At 39.7% G+C, this 18,757-nt stretch overlaps 1 protein-coding gene across 1 annotated transcript in view; it reads left to right on the top strand.

The window, feature by feature from the left end:
- Nucleotides 1–351: 351 nt before the first annotated feature.
- The window catches only part of LOC149139896 (uncharacterized), a 76,011-nt gene continuing 57,605 nt past the window's right edge, over nucleotides 352–18,757 (top strand). The window contains exons 1-4 of the mRNA XM_089449347.1: nucleotides 352–700; nucleotides 843–1,019; nucleotides 1,433–1,549; nucleotides 1,791–1,940. Coding sequence (XP_089305473.1) covers nucleotides 536–700; nucleotides 843–1,019; nucleotides 1,433–1,549; nucleotides 1,791–1,940 — 609 coding nt within the window. The 5' untranslated portion in view covers nucleotides 352–535. The remainder of the gene's footprint in view (nucleotides 701–842; nucleotides 1,020–1,432; nucleotides 1,550–1,790; nucleotides 1,941–18,757) is intronic.

Below are 18,757 nucleotides of genomic sequence, written 5' to 3' on the forward strand. Positions count from 1 at the left end.
AAAAAAATACAAAAACCTAACTTATAAATATAATATTATTAAAAAAATATAAAAGTATAATATAATGATTTATCTTTCCATAGTTACTAATGTTTACTATTTGTTTAACTATCAATTTTAAGATGTAAAAATTATTAGTAATTAATTATTTAATTTTTATTCACACAGAAAGAGCGAAGCAGCCAACAAACAAACAAACAAAGACACTCAACCCACAAACAGATGAATGAACTGGTAAACCCAAGACTAACTTAAATTTGGTAAGAGTCCATTAATTAAACAATATTAATATTGTGAATAAATGGAAGAAAACAAGCGAGTGATAAAATTGTGAATACTAGAAGACAAAGAATTATAAACGACAAATCGAGTAATTCTTGATCGAAGCAAATTGGAAAGCTCCTTGACCACCCAATTCTCCTCTCTGGAGCAAATTTGTTTTTCTTTCTTTCTGCAAACTGTCCACACTTCCAGAGAAACACAAACGCGATCACAATTCAAAGATTTGTGATCTGGCAGAAGCAGAGGGAGCAGCATGACATCCACAGGGCTGCTGCTCCCACTTTACATGACTACTAATACTTGCATTTCTAGTACAGCAACCCCATTCTCCAACCCAAATATTTCGCTTTTTTGGAATACCTCAACCCATTGGAAGTGGAGAGGTCCATCTTCCAAAGGACTCTACAGGTCGCCTGGGGTACATAGTATTTTCCCTGCTTATACACCAATCTATTGTCATGGATTTATTTTGGGTTTGTTTATTTATATGCTATGTATGCAATATGGGTCTTCACTGATGACTTATTATCAGGGGCTGTGTTTTATGAAATCTACTTTAGTGGGTATGCCAATGCAAAGGAAGGAGACTAGGAGGAGGAGAGAGTGCAGTGCCAATGCAGACAATTTTATGCCTCGATGAACAACAGATTCCGAGTCAGGCTGAATCTTTGACCGAAGGTGCTGGTTCTGTATTGGTCTCTGAGTACAAACCAATCCCTGACTTGGACTATTTACAGGTATTTCACTAAACCCAACTGCCAGTTATGATTTTCATTAAACCCAACTGCTATCTATTGCTGAAAAGGAATAAGTTTTCGTTTATCAATTGCTATGATTGAATGGGGGTGAAAATATCCAAATGATTAGAGTACATCTAAAGGGTCATAGACCGTGAGTCTGTGAAACCGTGATCTCACCGGCTCAAGCTACAGCCTATTAGTTTGTCATCAAGAGTCATTGGTATTGGGCTAAGTTGGAAGATGGACTTTCATTCTTCTGTGCCATTGTAATAATCTAATCCTTGGTTTTGAAGGCTTGCAATTTGAATTTATCCAAATTGAAGTAGGTCTGTTCTTACGATTGTCTTAAGTGAGTTTCCATTAGGTCTGGATACTTAACCACAAGATGTTCTGAATGGCAAACTGAACAGGAGCTATTGGCCATCCAACAACAAGGACCAAGGGCAATAGGTTTCTTTGGAACAAGAAATATGGGCTACATGCATCAACAGCTTATTGAGATTCTCAGCTATGCTATGGTTATCACGGTACCGCATCTTCAAATTCTGATCTTTACCACATTATGATTTGGCTTTTAGCTTGATATTGCTGTTGTTACTGTTCACCAATGCCTGACTTGATTGTAACGGTCGAAAACTGTGTTGAGTCTGGAAGACAAAATATTCTATAGCTTCAATTCATTTATTGAATTTGCTCTATAGGAATTATTTTTTTGTTCTTAAAATGCAAATTTTTGACTTTGAAACAATGTGCTCCCTGAATTTTCAGAAAAATCACATCTATACTTCAGGAGCTTCAGGAACAAATGCAGCTGTTATTCGGGGGGCTTTAAGAGCCGAGAAACCTGACTTATTAACGGTCATTTTACCTCAAAGTTTGAAGATGCAATCCCCAGAGAGCCAAGAGTTGCTGTCGAAGGTAACATATCCCTAGCAATTATCCCTTTAACTACCTACAGCTCTTTATAGTGATGCTTAGAGAAAATCTGTTATTCCATCTTTTGGCATCAGATATGTAGCACTGTACTTACATTATTCATGATTTTATTGGTTTTCTCGAGAACATTTTTGTTGAATCAGCTTCTTGGATGGGTCTGTTTTCTGGCAGTTCTCGAAGTTTTTGATTTCTTTGTTGTTTCTTATACTGTCTTAGAAATCAAGCAACTTCCTTTATTGTCAATTACAAAGTAACACTCTTTCAAGTATTTACAAAATGGTAACCCCATGAATTAGCTCAACCGGCTGTTGCCAATGTTATTGGACCATTTGGCCAGTCCCTGCCAGCATGTGCCCGGTTGGAATCTCACTGGGTTAACCACACTAGTCTAAGCAGGTTGGAATCTCCCTGTGTTAACCACACTAGTATAAGCAGATGGATTTACTACGGTTGCCATCCAGAACAAACAATCTTTGAATATGTACAAACATTCTTTACAAATTTAGCCAAAACCTTATACGTCAATCAAGACTAACAATATTCAAGCTATGGTTGATCCAGATTCTGTCTTAATCTGATGGATACCGTTTCTTTATTTCAATGCTGTCTGTGGTACCTTTGTGCTGGACCTTGAATATATCAACACGGATAGTTAATCTAAAATGTGGGCGTAACATTTTGGTTATTGTTTCTTCATTGCCTGGTAGTTGTGAAGAGGATTCTATTTCTAATTTTATAGTATTGTTCCATGTGAAGTCTTATGATATTTGCCATTGTTAGCCATTGCAGTCCCAGAGACATTTGGCATTTCTGATGTTTGAACGGTTTTTCTTTAAAAATCTTGATTTTTTCTTCAATAGTCGCTGGATATTCTGTCATCATTGCCTATTTATGGCTACAATGAACTGTTCTGGGTCTTGGCTATTCTGCACAGTTCGTGTCTAGTGTAGGGAATCTATTTATCTTTTGGGTACTATTTCAGGCTGTTCCATGCTGTTTTTATTGCTTCATATGTCTCCCGGTGGTTCAAATCATTTTTTGAGATATTGGATTTCTTGTTTCATTTAATTTCTCACATTTCTGGTTGTTACTGTATATATGATATACCTATATAGAATTTGTACAAGCTTCAGCCTAATGCATTTAAGTGAGTCAGTGCTGGCAAAGATTCAGCCTACTACATTTTTATGATCGCTTATCAACATGTGATTGATTTCCATTCATTGGTTCATTCTTGATAGGTTTTAGCTTAAAGCACATTGTTTGGATTTGAAGTATTAAAAGGTAGACTAGGGCAAAATCTTGTTTCTCTTGTTGACAAGGTTGGCACTACAAAAATTTGTAAAGGGAGGATGTGATCGAGCACATAACAAAATACCTAAAAATATTAAACTTGTTGAAAATGGTCTATTAGGGTTCAAGAATACCGGGTTTTACTTTCTTTGACAAGTTCCTAATATTATTATTTCATATAAAATTTAAGAAATTTATTTATAACAGTTTTCTATGCATTTCTCCAACTGTCTGTGTTTAGGTGGGCTAATTTCTCATTTGTTATAGTACTTTTGATTTAGGTGACTCACTTACATAGATCTATGTATAGTTCTACTCATAGTTGAAAGAATCGCAGAGTGGTCTAAATATTTAATATTCCCAAGTTGAACTTTGTTTGGCTCTACTTTTGGACTTAGTTAACTCATGCTCAAGTTTGACTCTCTACTAGAAGTCAAACTCGCCAGCAGCAAGTCAGATCTGCGAGTAGTTGTGGGTCAGACCCTGACTCTCAACTAACTCAAGATTAGTTGCTGCGTGATGAGTCCAGTTTACAGGTGGATGGAAAAGCTTGTTGGTACGAAAAATTAATACCAAAACGGAAAAGACAGTACCTCACTTTGAATGATTTCTGTTGTCAAGTTTTTACTGAGTATTTGCTGAGTCTAAATTGAACTTTTACCCTCCAGCCACACCAAGGTATTTGCCAAGCCAAGTTTTTCAGCGTTGGTTCTACTTAATTGTGAAAAACCTTTCAGATTTTAATAGTCAAAGGCTCTAAAGAGGTGAAGTGTGCCATCTAAAATCTATTGGTTGCTTTGTAAGCTTTCGTTTCTTTCAAATTTTAATTACCATTAGGGAGAGGTAGTATGTAATATGTATTATCGCAGCTTTGCCCATTTATTTATGCTGATTGATTGTGCCAAGAGGTGTTCTCTACAGCTTAGTGCGAGGGAGATGCGTAATTTTGTGCTCAATGTGGAGTTCATATGTGGCATTTGAAAAAATTCATAATGAAAATATATTTCAATTTTAACCTCAAGTAAAATAGTTCAATATAAGCCTTAAGTAAAACAAACGCACATGCGTGCACACACACACACATATACATTTTCCAAGTAACGTTTTTGAGGGAAACATCCTAGACACTTTCGCACATTTCTAGGATGGTACCTAGGGTAACCACCAGATTATCGAGAGCACAAGGCCAGGTCAACAACTCATGAATAGATCATATATAATTCATAAACAATTGGCTCACTAAGAGCAACATGTCACAAAATGGGATTTGAACCTGTGTGGGGAGAGTAACAGCTTTTCCTTACAACCACTTGAGCTACACCCTATTGACATTGCTGTCTCTCTCTACACACACGTACAGAGAGAGAGAGAGAATTCATCAACAACTCATGAATAGATCATATATAGTTCATCAACGATTGGCTCACTAAGTGCAACATGTCACAAAGTGGGATTTGAACCTGTGTGGGGGAGATTAACAACTTTTCCTCACAACCACTTGAGCTACACCCAATTTTTTTGTTGACTAGAGGAATCAACAACTGGGCCGGTTTTGTACTCACGTGACATAGGGTCGATTCTGACTGCTACCACTATAACCCCTAGGTTTCTATGTATGCTCCTTCCGTAAACATGGGTAAGTTGGGGGGATGTGAACCTCTTGGTACATAACGCTTCATTTTCATGGTACTTGCCGATTGGGCTACCCTCGGGAGGCTCTTTCCATTTGCTACTTACATATCAGTGAAAGGGAAAGTTACTGAAAGTTCTTAGGTGGATTTATAAGTTTATCTCCGTGGCTATTACTAATTAAGGAAAGAGTTTAGATAGATTGCCACAAAGCTAGGCCATCATTTTGGGGAGATGACTACCATTGGAGCAATGTTAATCATCCATGTGAGGTTAAGACACCGATTAATTTGTGAAAAGTGAACCATAAAATGAATCCTGTAACTATGGCACATGGTATTTTACTTTTTAGTAGACACATTTATGTCGTGTCCTGTATATTTTCACGTGGCTAACTCTAAGAGTAAAGAATGTTTACATACTCATAGGTTACAAAAGTTACTGAACAAAAATAGTGTAAGAGTCCACTTCATCCATTTAAGTCCAATTGAATTCTTCCCATTAATATTAAGTTCACTTATCCATTTCCATTTAAGTACAATTGAACTCCTCTGCGTAATAATTACAAAATATTACCTTCACCAATATTGTATTTAGTTCTTTCCTCTTTGATTTTAGTTGTTTATGACATGGATAAACAAAGAAGAAAGTTAGAAGAAAGTTAGTTTGGCATCCCAGCATTACATTTTGGTTTCTTCTTTTTGTTTTTTGGTTTCAACTTTCTTTTGGTGCAGGTTAACACCTAAGAGAGAAAAAGGGTTTTATTGATTTTTGGTTGCTTTCCTTCAAACGTAAAAATTGAATGCAATAGCGGATATGCAGTGGCCAGGTTTCATTTTGGTAGACTCCAACATTAGGACCTCACTGCCTTAGAGTGTAAACATTGAGTACAATGGATATGCAGTGGTGGGATTCCTTTTGGTAGCCCCTGAACATAGACAATGAATGTATCTTCTATCATGATTCACATTCGCTAGTCATTATCAATACTAAGAACCGAAGTGCAATAATTTTTTATAGAAAAGAGGAAAAAATATTTATGGTTTCATTATCCACTGATATTTATTATTCAAGGTAGATCCATCTTAACTCCTGCTCTATCAAGCACCAAGAGAGATCAAAACCAAGAGAGATCAAATTTATGGAGGTGAAAACCTTTCTAAGGGAGTAAAACTTGAAAAAGGTTTGCATCTTCACTGGTTTGATCACTCTTGATGCTTGATAGAGCCAGAGTTACGATGGATATACATCAGGATACCCATTTTCTGTGTGGTAGTATCATATGTTGGATTTTTAGTACCTCAGAAATTGTATAGCAGAGTTCCATTAATATTAGCAGTGAACAAAGGAGACCCGCCTTCACAGAGAGAAGGTCCATATTGCAGCAAGGCAACCCTCTCCCAGTAGAGTTTCGTACAACCCCCCTACAACAATTCTGTACCATAGTAATGAGGGTGTAGGAGCATTTATGAAGAGAGAGATAGAGGGTGCATGCATGCTCCATCTTCAGTTTAGTTCTAGTTTTGATGCCTTTTATATTTAGCAGTTTAGTTCTATTTCTGGTTTTGGTTTAATTAGAATTTGTATGCACTAAGTTTCTGATTTAAGTTTGCAAGCATCAATTAAGTAAGAGGCATGCAGATTAGCTCAATTTAGTGAAGTGCATGTGACGTTGTAATTACGGCACAAATCTCAATGAACTTCCATGCTTGAATGCCTCAGATCATCTTCAGTTGAGCCATTGTTGTGCATGTGTTAGATGTATAGATTTATTCATTCAGTTTCAGTTCAACAGTTAGTAGTTCGCTGTTTTCTTGTAGCAAATTTTCATTTACAGGTTTAATGAAAAGCAATAACAAGTTTTGACAGTCAATTTATTGTATTTCCGTTATATATTTTCTATAGTATGTTTTTGTAGTTTCTAGCATTAATTACATAGTTTGGTTTTGAGTAGCTTTGGATTTTCTGTTGTTTTGATTCCAATAGGAATTCTTTTAGAGTGCAGAATCTGTTTATGATGGTTTGAGAAAATTTAACATGGTTTCTGAGCCGTCCAGTTTTTGAAATCTTCCAGATTCAGTGTATGGAGAGGCAAGTTGTCTAACGTAGAGAGCTATTGGAGGGTTTTAGTGGGAAGTAAGTCTAAGCTTCAATTGCTGAAGCAAATTTGTGCTTGTGGACCTAAAAGGATTGTGAGGTGTGAAATCCTAGTTGATTTAGTGAGTGGAGATTGAATTTTGTCTACTGGAGCTGCAATAATGGCCATTCCCAATGTGCAAGAAAGTCACTTCCTGGAGGGAGCTTCCAACTTTGTACTGTGGAAGTGAGATTGCAGATTTTGCTGGAAATAGCAAACTTATGGTACCTTGTGGAGAAGGTGGTTGGGTGCTGCCTACAGATCCTAAAGATATGTCATAACAGGAGGCTGTGGCAACGAAGTGAATCCTATTGGATTTGATGAAGGATCACACGATCACTCACATTGTATGGAAGAAGATTGCCAATGAGATGTATGATGCCTTTGGGAACCTTGTACTAGAGTGTGAACTTAAGTCACCTGACACAATGGCACGAGAAACGAAGGACATGGAAATACGAGCGTTTGACACGAGACATGTCAACTCTAGAAACAAGACACAAAGGACGCTTCATAAATATATAACAAATTGGTGAATTATCACACACTTACAAAAATGAAATATAGACAGATTCAAATCTCTTTAGCATTTAGAAACTAAAACATTTACAATTTTACATGATTATGATACAAATTCAATCATATATCTAGTGCATATAACCAAAGTAGCACTGAGTGCAATCCATCTCTGAACCAAAAAAAGATCAGCAAAGAGGCTCTAAATGGCCTCTAGAGTCCAAAAAAATCATGCTAGAACAAATAACTAGTACTACATATCATCAAAATCATTTCCTATATCGGGATCCTCATCCCTTTTTTTTTGTGTGAAGGCTCAGCTGATATTTATATTAAGAAAATATTACAGACAATATTTCCTTGTGTTGTTGGTCGGCCTGATGGGAAACCCGACCAATAACACATATTCAATGTCTTGAGATTACAAAGTTTCACTCCAATGATAGCGCCTAACAAAACAAACAAGTGATCTAGTCTATACATCAAAACAACAACACTGAGGCCATTTCTTCCTAAGTTATCTCCTTCTAGATACATTTGAAATGTGACTAAGATAAGGATTAAACTATAATCTTTTTCCAAAATTGGAGAGACGAGGCTTTGTTGACCGAGATTGTGCCCTGGCCATCGAGGAGCATTGTACCTGGAGCCATTGTTAAAGCCAACAACGCACGACTACAATGTTGCATTGATTGTTGCCTGTCTGCTTGGAGGTGCTGACCTGATCACCTCCTTGTGCTATGACCTCGAGCCTGAAACAATCGCTCTGCCGTATCTGCTACCGCCGAGATGGAGCCCTGTCTGTCCCTGTGCCTTCCGTCTGCCACTCTCTGTCCTCTGCTTGAAATCTCGACCACATCCCCTGCCACGATCAAAGTTCAAACACCTCCTCCACTGCTCAGAGCCACCTTTCATTGCCTGCTTTGAGCGTGACTTCTGCCACCTTAACTGAATTCCTGCCGCCTTAAGTCCTTGAATATTGCTTCTTTTGACTTGGCTGACTTGACCATTCCTAGTTCCTTTAAGACTGTGTGCTGGTCTATTGGTGACTTTGTCAAGCAATTTCAAACCAAGCCAAAGCTGAATTCGCCAGTGCATCTCTGAAGGCATGACAACGACCCCAATTCGATCTATTGTCGAGAGAGTCCTCTTTACTGGTAGAGAGAAACTGTAATCCACAGATGAGGTGTTAGCGTGGTTGCAAAATAGAGCCTTACCGGATAGAGGGTACCTCTAAAAAACCACGAGCGTGCATTCAATTGGAGAGGCACACTGAGAGGTTGAGAACTGCCCCTAATCTCCACGAATGAGATAACCAAAGAATTTCGAGAGATGGTCTGCCTGCGAAGATAGCACCAAGCTGATAATGACTGGCATGGCAAATTACTTCTTGAATTTCCAAATTCCTTGAGAGGATGACTGATTGAGCTCCAAGGGAAGGCATTTCCAAATTAAGACCCTGTTGACAGGGGATGATGAAATCATTCATGCACAGTAAGGATCTACTTTGAGAATGATGCATGATCATCAATGGTAGGTGATGTTTGGCGTATGTGTGAGTGAAGAGATTGGTACTCTCCCACATTGGAGCTGTAATGGCAATGCCCTTCGAATTATGCGATTTGATGCGGATGACCAGATGGCGGACTCGATTGAATGCTTTCATAATGAGCTTGATGTCACCTTGCATGGTCACCTGTGTTAGTTTTTGGTAGCATCGGATGTGCTCTAGCTATGAAAATTGGTGGAGAGGCCAAGGCACATGAGTTCTAAGGAACCCATAAACCGTTTGGTGAAATTCCACCGGGATTGCATTTTATTAAAATAATTAATATTTTTAATGGGGTTCCTAAGTCTAAACTTAGGAAAATTATAGTATTAATGGGTATTAATCAAAATATGGGTGAGATTGTTTCAGAAAGTGGATCAAGTCAAGTTTTTAATCTTAGCTGTTGATTAGAGACTTAATATCGGCCGTTGAAGTCTCAACGAGAAAAGTATAAGAAGGAAGCTTGGGGTTCATTTAGAAACACACACAGAGAGAACGAATTGATCTGGAGTTCGATGTCTGGGGCTAGGAAGCTGAGGATTCGAACTGAGTAATCATTCTGCAGTGGAGGGGCAGGGATAGTTTAGGAATACTGGATAGAGAGGCAGAGAGACACTAGTGGAGGTAGTGCAATAGCTAGAAGGAATGACGCTGGGCCAATCTGGGTCCGCGCAGGTTTGACGCAGAGCTAGAAGGACCCCCTTTTTTAACATAATTTTTGTTTCATAAAACAATATGGGTGTTTTGAAAAATTCAGAATTTGGACCGAAGGAGACATTTTAATGAGGCCAGCGTAGAAGTGGGGCTGCCCTCATGTAGAAAGCCAGAAACTGTTGGGGAGCCGTTAGAATAGTCAGGAGAGGTTGGCGCAGAAGCTCTAGGAGGCAGAATAGACAATGCAGAGCTGATGTAGAGCCTGTAAGGCTGACGCACAGCACCTACGCAGGGCCAACGTAGAAATATCCAGGGTTAGCCAGTTTTGCTGTCGGATCAGCTGGAATCTGCCGGGTGAAGTGAGGTAAAACTCACTCAGTTTTCTGCCATTATATTTTCTCTGTCACTGGATTGTCAGGAGGGCATCCAACATTTGTATTCAGAATTACTGCTTAATAATAGAAAACCCTCAGAGTTGCTGCACCGGTTTTCCCGCATTGGGTTTTTTCGGGGACTATTTTGTCCAAAAATAACTGTGTCCTATGTATCTTGTTCTTTGCTCAGTTTTCTGTTTCATGTAATCAAATTTAAAGTAGTGTAGGCTGCAGAAGTAATTTACTTCAGTATTCAGAAAATAACTTGATAAATGTATATTAAAATCAAATAGGATAAGTAAATTCAGTTTTGCTGCAGTAGGAGCAATGTTCTTAAAAACGGCCTAACTAACCGGTTACCGGTCTAATCGGCGGGTCGGCAAGGCCACTGGTTGGAACCGGCTGAAAAAACCCGGTTAGGAAGGCAATGTAGCGAAGTTTTGGCCCTAACTGGTCCTAACCGGCCGGTTTAGGACGGAACCGACTGGTTTGTAGTCAAACTGGCCGGTTACCTGCCATGCCAGCCTCCACCATTTGTATTGCTGGTTTGTTTGTGGGGATCCTATCTCTGACATGATTGGAAGCTTGGAAATGAATTGTATGAGGATGACCAACATTCTCTCTCATCACTTGAACCATATATGCATGAGATTTCAGATCCAAGGAAGAAAAGTGTGACAAAGGCCTTGTTGTAGCACCCCATGTTTCTATTAAATAGTATGCATGTCATCATGTCTCAAATGAAGCACATTGTGATGATGAGATACACTTGCATGGAGGCAAGGGTTTGGTAAGTCATATTTCTTTCCAAGTTTCTGAATTTAGTAATGATTCTTTTGATGATTTGGAGAGGGTATATTTTGTAGAAAACCCTGAAGATGAAAACCTTTTAGGTGTTATCTTTCCTTCATGTAATGAAGAGCATGACGGTCAAGAGGACGAGGATTTGACACTTTTTTGATTGTAAGGAATAAATGGCATTTGTATTACTGGTTTGTTTGTGGAGATCCTATCTCTGACATGGATATTGAGAGTTTAATAGAGAAATGTCTAATTGGCATACTCAATTACTCCAATTCCAATTAGCGTCAAAGACCATCTCATGAAGCACAGAGAAAGCATTGTAGGGTCTATCTTTGATAATCTCATAGAGCTAAACATGGTGGAGGCAGGTGAACCATTTTTCATTATTAATGAACAACCATATCTTTTCATCGTGGTGATTCAATGCAAGATAAAGGGTTTTTTTATGGCAATAAAATTGCAAACCAAACAAATTGTTTATTTGAGTCATTGCTTATGTCTTTTACTATTTTGTCGATGATATGTATTGCACTCTGTGCCATTTTGATATATTCACCTTTACATGGTATATAAATGAACAAACTTTGCATATTTTGTCTCTATTGGCTTGGAATCATGGTTTTAAATCTTAGTTTTGTTTCACTAAAAACTAATTATTTAATGTATTTTTCTAAAACCGGTTCGTTATACCTAACTAGTCCCGGTTCGACCGAATTCGGTCGGTAAACCGGTTCATTAGGTGGATTGGTCCGGTCACTGGTTCCGGTTTTAAAAACATTGAGTAGGAGTTCCTTGGAGTAGGATTTTTCACATGGTATCAGAGCATTGATTTTGAAACAGGAAGAGCAAATCCAGCACTGAGCAGAGAGGCCAATAGTTGCATTTGGCAGCAATTCAAAACCCCTTAAGGGATTACGCAGTCCTTGCCGGGAAGTAGAGATTTTGACGAAATCTCTCTTTGAGAGAGTCGACAGAGGTACGATTTCCAGTTCGTGAGTTTGCAGAAGTAGAGGGAGTGACGGAGAGCCTCATCGCAGTGCTTAAAGGGCACAATTTTTGCCGAGGTAGAAATTCGTCGGAAAAGAGCAAAGACACATAGAAGGGGAATTTTCTCCTCAAAGAACCTTTTTTTATGCCAAAAAGTTTGAATTTCTCAATTGTTGGGCAGTTGACCAGTGTTGAGCAATGGCTAGAGGAGTCAGTTTGACAGTTTGGGTGAGATGGCATCACATGGGCTCAGAGATCAAGACAGGTTGGAAGGAGCTTCCAACTATGTCATATGGAAGACCAGAATCTTAGCTGTTTTGGAGGAGTACGATCTTGAAGCTTATGTCAAGAGTGTTGTGGCTGTTCCCACAGACAATGATCAGAAGAAGAAGTACAAGGCCGAGTAGGGGAAGGTGAAGAGGTTCATACTCGATGGAGTTTGAGATCATGTGGTCTCACACTTGTAGGGCAAAGATACAACTTGAGAGATGTGGGAAGCTTTGTCTTCACTGTATGGAGGCTCTTCCGAACAACGGAAGATGTAGTTAGAACAAAAGTTGCAGCAGACATTGACGTAGAAGGGAGAAGGGGTTAACTCCAATCTTCAACATCTTCAGGACACCAAAGACCAACTTGATACAATGGGGTCTACTCTTCAGTCTACCGCGATGGTAAGGACGACCCTGAATGGAGTCTCGGATGAATGGCAAGTCTTCGTCCAAACTTCAAAGTATATTGGGCAGGGAAAGGTACCTTCATGGGAGGAGATGTGGGCAACCCTTCAACAGGAGGAATTAAGGAGGGATTTGGTTGAGGTTAACCTCAATGGCAACAGCGGGAGTGGCACGAAGACCAAGGAAGAGGAGGAGAACGCAACTCTAGCATCAAAAGGACAACAGAAGCAGAAGCAAAAGAAGGACATTCCGAAGGTGAAATGTCTCAGATGTGGTGAGATGGGCCACTTTGCATCCCAGTGTCCTTTGAAGCAAAAGGATAAGAATGAGAAACATGATCCTAAGGTTGCTCCAACAAAAATTGACGAAGATGAGTTTGCCATAAGTGCCCACGCATCTCCAGGAGGGAAATGGGGTAATATAGAACTGTAGTCGGGAGGACTACATGTGGGCAGGATCCTTGAGGAACCCTCCTCTTGGATCATTTCTTTGCTACGGGAGCCCAAGATTCAGCAGTAGCGAGATGGACTTAGTGTCAGATGATGCAGTGGGTTGGTTGGAGAGACAGTTGCAGTAGCCTGGGACTAGACACTGATCAACGCAAAGCAAGGATGGTAGCAGTGCAAAAGTCAACAACAATGCAGAAGATTCATAGGGTCAGAGACTAGCAACAGTCAGATTTCAATAATCACATGGTATTATGCTGAACACAGTTAGTTCAGAAATTTGGGATGCTTTTCCGTTACTGAGCAACAACAATTGGAAAATGACACAGTGCAAAGCTAGTAGTGGTAGTGTTAGCAGCAGATGCAGAGGGAGTTGTAGTACAGATGCAGCAGTGGCAGTGGCAGTGTCATGGGAAGCAGTACAGTAGCAACAACAACAGTGCGGAAAGAAGATGCTTCAGAGACAGAGCAGCATGCAGTTGGACATTGTTGCTAGAGCACATTCCTCTCTAAGAGGGAGTGTTAGTTTTTGGTAGCATTCGATGTGCTCTAGCCATGAAAATTGGTGGAGAGGCTAAGGCACATGAGTTCTAAAGAACCCAGAAACCATTTGGTGAAATTCCATCGGGATTGTATTTTATTAAAATAATTAATATTTTTAATGGGGATCCTAAGTCTAAACATAGGAAAATTAAAGTATTAATGGGTATTAATCAAAATATGGGTGAGAATGTTCTAGAAAGCAGATCAAGTCAAGTTTTTAATCTTAGCCATTGATTAGAGACTTAATTTTGGCCGTTGAAGTCTCAATGTGAAAAGTATAAGGAGGCTTGGGGTTCATTTAGAAACACACACAAAGAGAATGAATTGATCTGCAGTTCGATTTTTGGGGCTAGGAAGCTGAGAATTCGAACTGAGTGATCATTTTGCAGCAGAGGGGAAGGGATAGTTCGGGAATATTGGACAGAGAGGCGAAGAGACACTAGTGGAGGCAGCGGAGCAGATAGAAGGACTGACGATGGGCCAATCTGGGCCCATGCAGGTTTGACACAAAGCTAGAAGGGCTAGCGCAGAAGTGAGGTTGCCCTCACGCAGAAAGCCGAAAACTCTCGGGGAGCTATCGGAACAACCAGGAGAGGTTGATGCAAAAGCTCCAGGAGGCAGAAGAGACAGCGCAGAGTTGACGCAGGGCACAAGGCCACCGCAAAAATAACTGGGGTTAGCCAATTCTGTTGTTGGATCAGCTAGAATCTGCTGGGTGAAGTGAGGTAAAACTCACTCAGTTTTCCGCCATTATATTTTCTCTGTTACTAGATTGTCAGGAGGGCAACCAACATTGTTTTCAGAATTACTGCTTAATAATGGAAAACCCTTAGAGTTGCTGCACCGCTTTTCCCGCATTGGGTTTTTCCAGGGACTATTTTGTCCAAAAATAACTGTGTCCTATGTATCTTGTTCTTTGCTCAGTTTTTTGTTTTATGTAATCAAATTTAAAGTAGTGTAGGCTGCAGAAGTAATTTACTTCAATATTCAGAAAATAACTTTATAAATGTATATTAAAATCAAGTAGTGGAAGTAAATTTAGTTTTGCTGCAGTAGGGGTTCCTTGGAGTAGGAATTTTCACAACCCGCTCATCATCAATATCATCCTTGAAGCATTAAAATAGGATAGAAAAAACGTAACATATCAAATCAAGATTTTGTTTGAGTGATAGTACATTTTTATTAGGGTCATGATATAGGACTTCAACAATCATTGCCACCAACATCGAGGTATATAGAGGGCTTGGTGCTCTTGAGTCTTGATTAAATTCTAGTTCCATACCCTCATACATGTCATAATTGCTTGAGAATGAGGCAAAAAATCGATTTTAAGAAGTCGTGGGTTGCTTTTTCACGAGGCATGTGTTTGAAATTCGAGACATGAGTAGGGCTCGTGTTCGACACTCAGGTTGAACATGTGTCGTGTCTGAATGTGAAATATGTGACACGAGGGGGGCTAAGGACATGTTAGGTGACTTAGGTGTGAACTTATCTAGGAAAATGCTCATAAAGAACAAGGTCAATGCTACTTGCATGAAGATAGCTATCTAATGAAAATAGGAGAGATGAGAGATTATATTGCTACAGTTGGTGATACAATTGAGGATAAGGAGCTAGTTCAAATTTCTTTGAATAGATTTAGTCCACCATGGCACAACTTTGTCCAAGTTACCTATGGTGGGAAGAACTTACTTGACTTCGAGTAGTTATGGAATGCTTTCATTGGAGAGAAGATGTGAATAGAACAATTCTCAATCAATGACAAGGATGAGGTTGATCTATTAGACCTAGTCCTCATCGGGATGGTGGGGAGAGGAGGTAGGAAAGAGGACCTTGGAGGGTCCAAAAGGGCAAGGAGGAAGAGTTAGATTCTTCATGTTAGGGGAAGAAAGATTTGTCATATCTCGTACTTGAGTGTGAAAAGCATGATCACTATGCATCTTAATGTCCTAATAGGAAGAAGGGGAAGGGCAAGTAGAAACACTAGAACTTTATGGGAATTGTAGAAGCTTCAGGTGTTAAGTTTGAACGAGTGGATTGCTAGGATTGATACTTCCTTTGCCATGGTGTTGTGTCTTTCCATGAACACTTTTAAGTGTTGGATGGTATGTGGACAATTGAGCTTCTAAACATATGACTTATGCTAGAAATAACTTCAATGGTTTTCAAGAGCAAGAAGGAAGGTCGTGCGTGGAGTTGGGTGATGATGCCCTATCTCTTGTGAAGGGATTGGGCTCCATATCTTTCCAGATGCTTTCAGATAATGTTCTTGAGCTATATTTGTCTTATATGTTCCTAAGTTAACCAAGAATTTTCTTTCGATTTCTTGCATGAACGGTTTATAATGTTTGGCTGAGTTTGATGGTCATCAAGTCACCATTAGAGATGACAACCATGGATATAGTCAAATTTTGGTCAAAGGTGTGTGAGAAGGTGGACTTTATATAGGATACTTATATATCTAGTTATGCAAGCATGGTAGGAAGCCATGATGGAGTATGTCTCAAGGCTTGATGAGTCAGTTACAAAACTGACAGTGGAATCAATGATTGATTCCTTGATTATAGTTGATGGGAGTATGGAAGAGTGTCAAGGTAAAGGTTGTTACAAAAGGATTCTCTGAACAAGAGGAGCTGACCTTGATGACAATCTTACTCCAGTTGTTGGAGGAATCTCATAGGAAGAGTGAGTTTCTTTGGATGGGCACCAATTTCGGATTTCAATATCAATGAGTTTGTACTCATGTTGGACCTGTATGAGTTTTTTAATTTGTTATATGATAGATCTGATATACTTGTCTTGGCCTTGTATAAGCCTTGTATAAATATGAGTTCATTATTGCATGAAATCTGGGATAGTTCATGATGTGATGTTAGAAACTTTTGACAAATAAAGATGGCTTGAAGGACAAAGAAGGTTGGTAGGTCATTGATGCAACTCTCCTTGTACAAGAAGTTTCCACCTTGAAGATTGTGAAGAGAGTTTAGACTGTTATGCCATATGTTGCATGGGGTTTCTGAGGATCATTTCATGACACCCTACAAGAGAACATCATGGAATTTCTATCTACCAGTTGTAGATCATGGGCATTATCATGGTGCACATGTTACTTTGGTGCTACCCTCATGGTTTACCCAACTATTGGCCAATGAAAGGGAAGGTGGCACCATGATAGTATGACTTGGCATGATTATCTGTTATGTCCTTTCCACTTATTTTGACATATCAGATGGATCAGTCATGTTTGTACCATTGGTGGAGCTTGCTTCAACAACATATCATGTATTATCATCTTGTTGCAGGTGTTTGTCCATGGTTGACCATCTTGTTGTTTCCCTTGCTCATGATGCTCTAGTCACTATGTTAAAATTGGCAACTAGGGCCAAACTCCATGTGGGTCATCTTATTAATGGATGCTGATATTTTTCTTGGATCCCTCTTATTGAGAGGTGTAGGATTGATCTAAAGATCATCCGATTCCGATAAGTATTCATAGAGATATGAATTTATTTGTGGTATGGGACAATTCGTCAAGGTCGGACAACAACCAAATATACCCCATTTGTGCTCAACGTTTTACTATAAAAGGAGGAGGTCTTCAAGTCATTTAGACACACACTCTTCTTGTGATCTCTTCCTCTCCACATGTCTTTGGGTTTTGGTGGAAGGAGAGATACTAAGAGTATACGCTGGCCTAAGTCTTATGATGCCCTAGCCGCAGTAAGGAGGATGCCCTAGCAGCAGTCTAGCCGCAGTAAGGAGGATGCCCTAGCAGCAGTCTAGCCGCAAGGAGGAACATCTAGATGCAGTCAAAAGAGAAGGCTCTACGTAGATCTAAGGAGCAACTAGAGGAGGCCTCTAGCCACACCATTTAAGGGTGCCCTAGGCCGCAGTCAATGAGGATTTTTATGCAGCAAGAAGAGACACTTACCGCAGTCCTCTATACACAACTAATCACAAGGCATAACGTAGACTCCATACGCTGTTCTATACGTAGCAAGAAGAGGGACTTTGCTGTCCCAAACACAGCCATGGAAGGAGGTTAAACGCAGGCCTTATATGCTGGCCTTATTCCACTCATATGCTGGAAAGAACACAGCTCTAATGATGCCCTGAATTACAGTCACGGAGAAGCCCTAGACGCAGTGAAGGAAGGAGCCTAATTGAGACCTGTACGCTGTCCTAAAAGGGTTCTAACCACTGTACAGAAGAGCCCTAATCTGCTGATCAAAGGAGTCTCCTTATACGCAGTCAATGAAGTTATCTAGCCACAGGCAAAGGAGATGCCTAGTCGCAGTTTGATAAGAGATCTATCAACTGTCTTAGGGAACATCTATACGCTACAAAAGAAGTCGTAAAGAACCCTATCTGCTGTCCAAGGAGGAGCCCTTATCTGCTGTCAAGCTGCTGTAAAGTGCAGCCATAATCCGCAGCATATGAAGGACAATGGAGACCTAGCCGCAGCAAGAGGAGCCCTCACCATAAGCGTATAGAAGTCTAGATGGACAACATTGATATCTTTGTTAACAACAAGAAAAATAAGGCAGTCTTAAGTAAGTATAGCCTAGCTGCTCTGCTAGGATGCAATCCATAGCAAGCAGCTAAGGCTGATATACATTTGCAGCAAAGTGGACATTGTTTGATAAGAGCAACAGAAGTATTGCAGTAGCATGATGTAGCAACAAGGTATTGCAGCATGATGATGATGATGTATTGATGATTGGGTGAAACAAAGTGACAGGTGCAACTGATGATGAAGTGCAGCATAGCAGTCATTGAGTACAGATTAGTGATGGTGCAACATTGAGTACAGATCAGTGATGGTGCAGCATTGAGTGCAGATCAATGATGAGTACAACATTGGGTGCAGATCTGTGATAAGATCAGCTCAATGATTGGAGCAACACAGTGACAGGAGCAACAACATGAAGTGCATAGCATGGCCATTAGGTCTAGCACTGTGATGATAAGTGCAACATGGTGCAACACGATGAGGTGCAGCATATGGACGAGATGCAACACATGACAGGTGAAGGAGTCACCTTGGAGAATCAGTTGAAGCAACATGTCTTCAACTGATCTCATGTAGAGATGATTGATTCTCTTATCTAGAAAGTCGAAGTGTTGACTTCTGTTGTAAATGTACTATCTCTCTCTCTCTGTTGAACTATTGAAGAACATAGAAGAAGAATT

This window comes from Pinus tabuliformis, chromosome X, assembly GCF_031772625.1.
Source record: "Pinus tabuliformis cultivar Carrire ecotype Pingquan chromosome X, CPIR1, whole genome shotgun sequence".
Lineage (NCBI taxonomy): Eukaryota > Viridiplantae > Streptophyta > Pinopsida > Pinales > Pinaceae > Pinus > Pinus tabuliformis.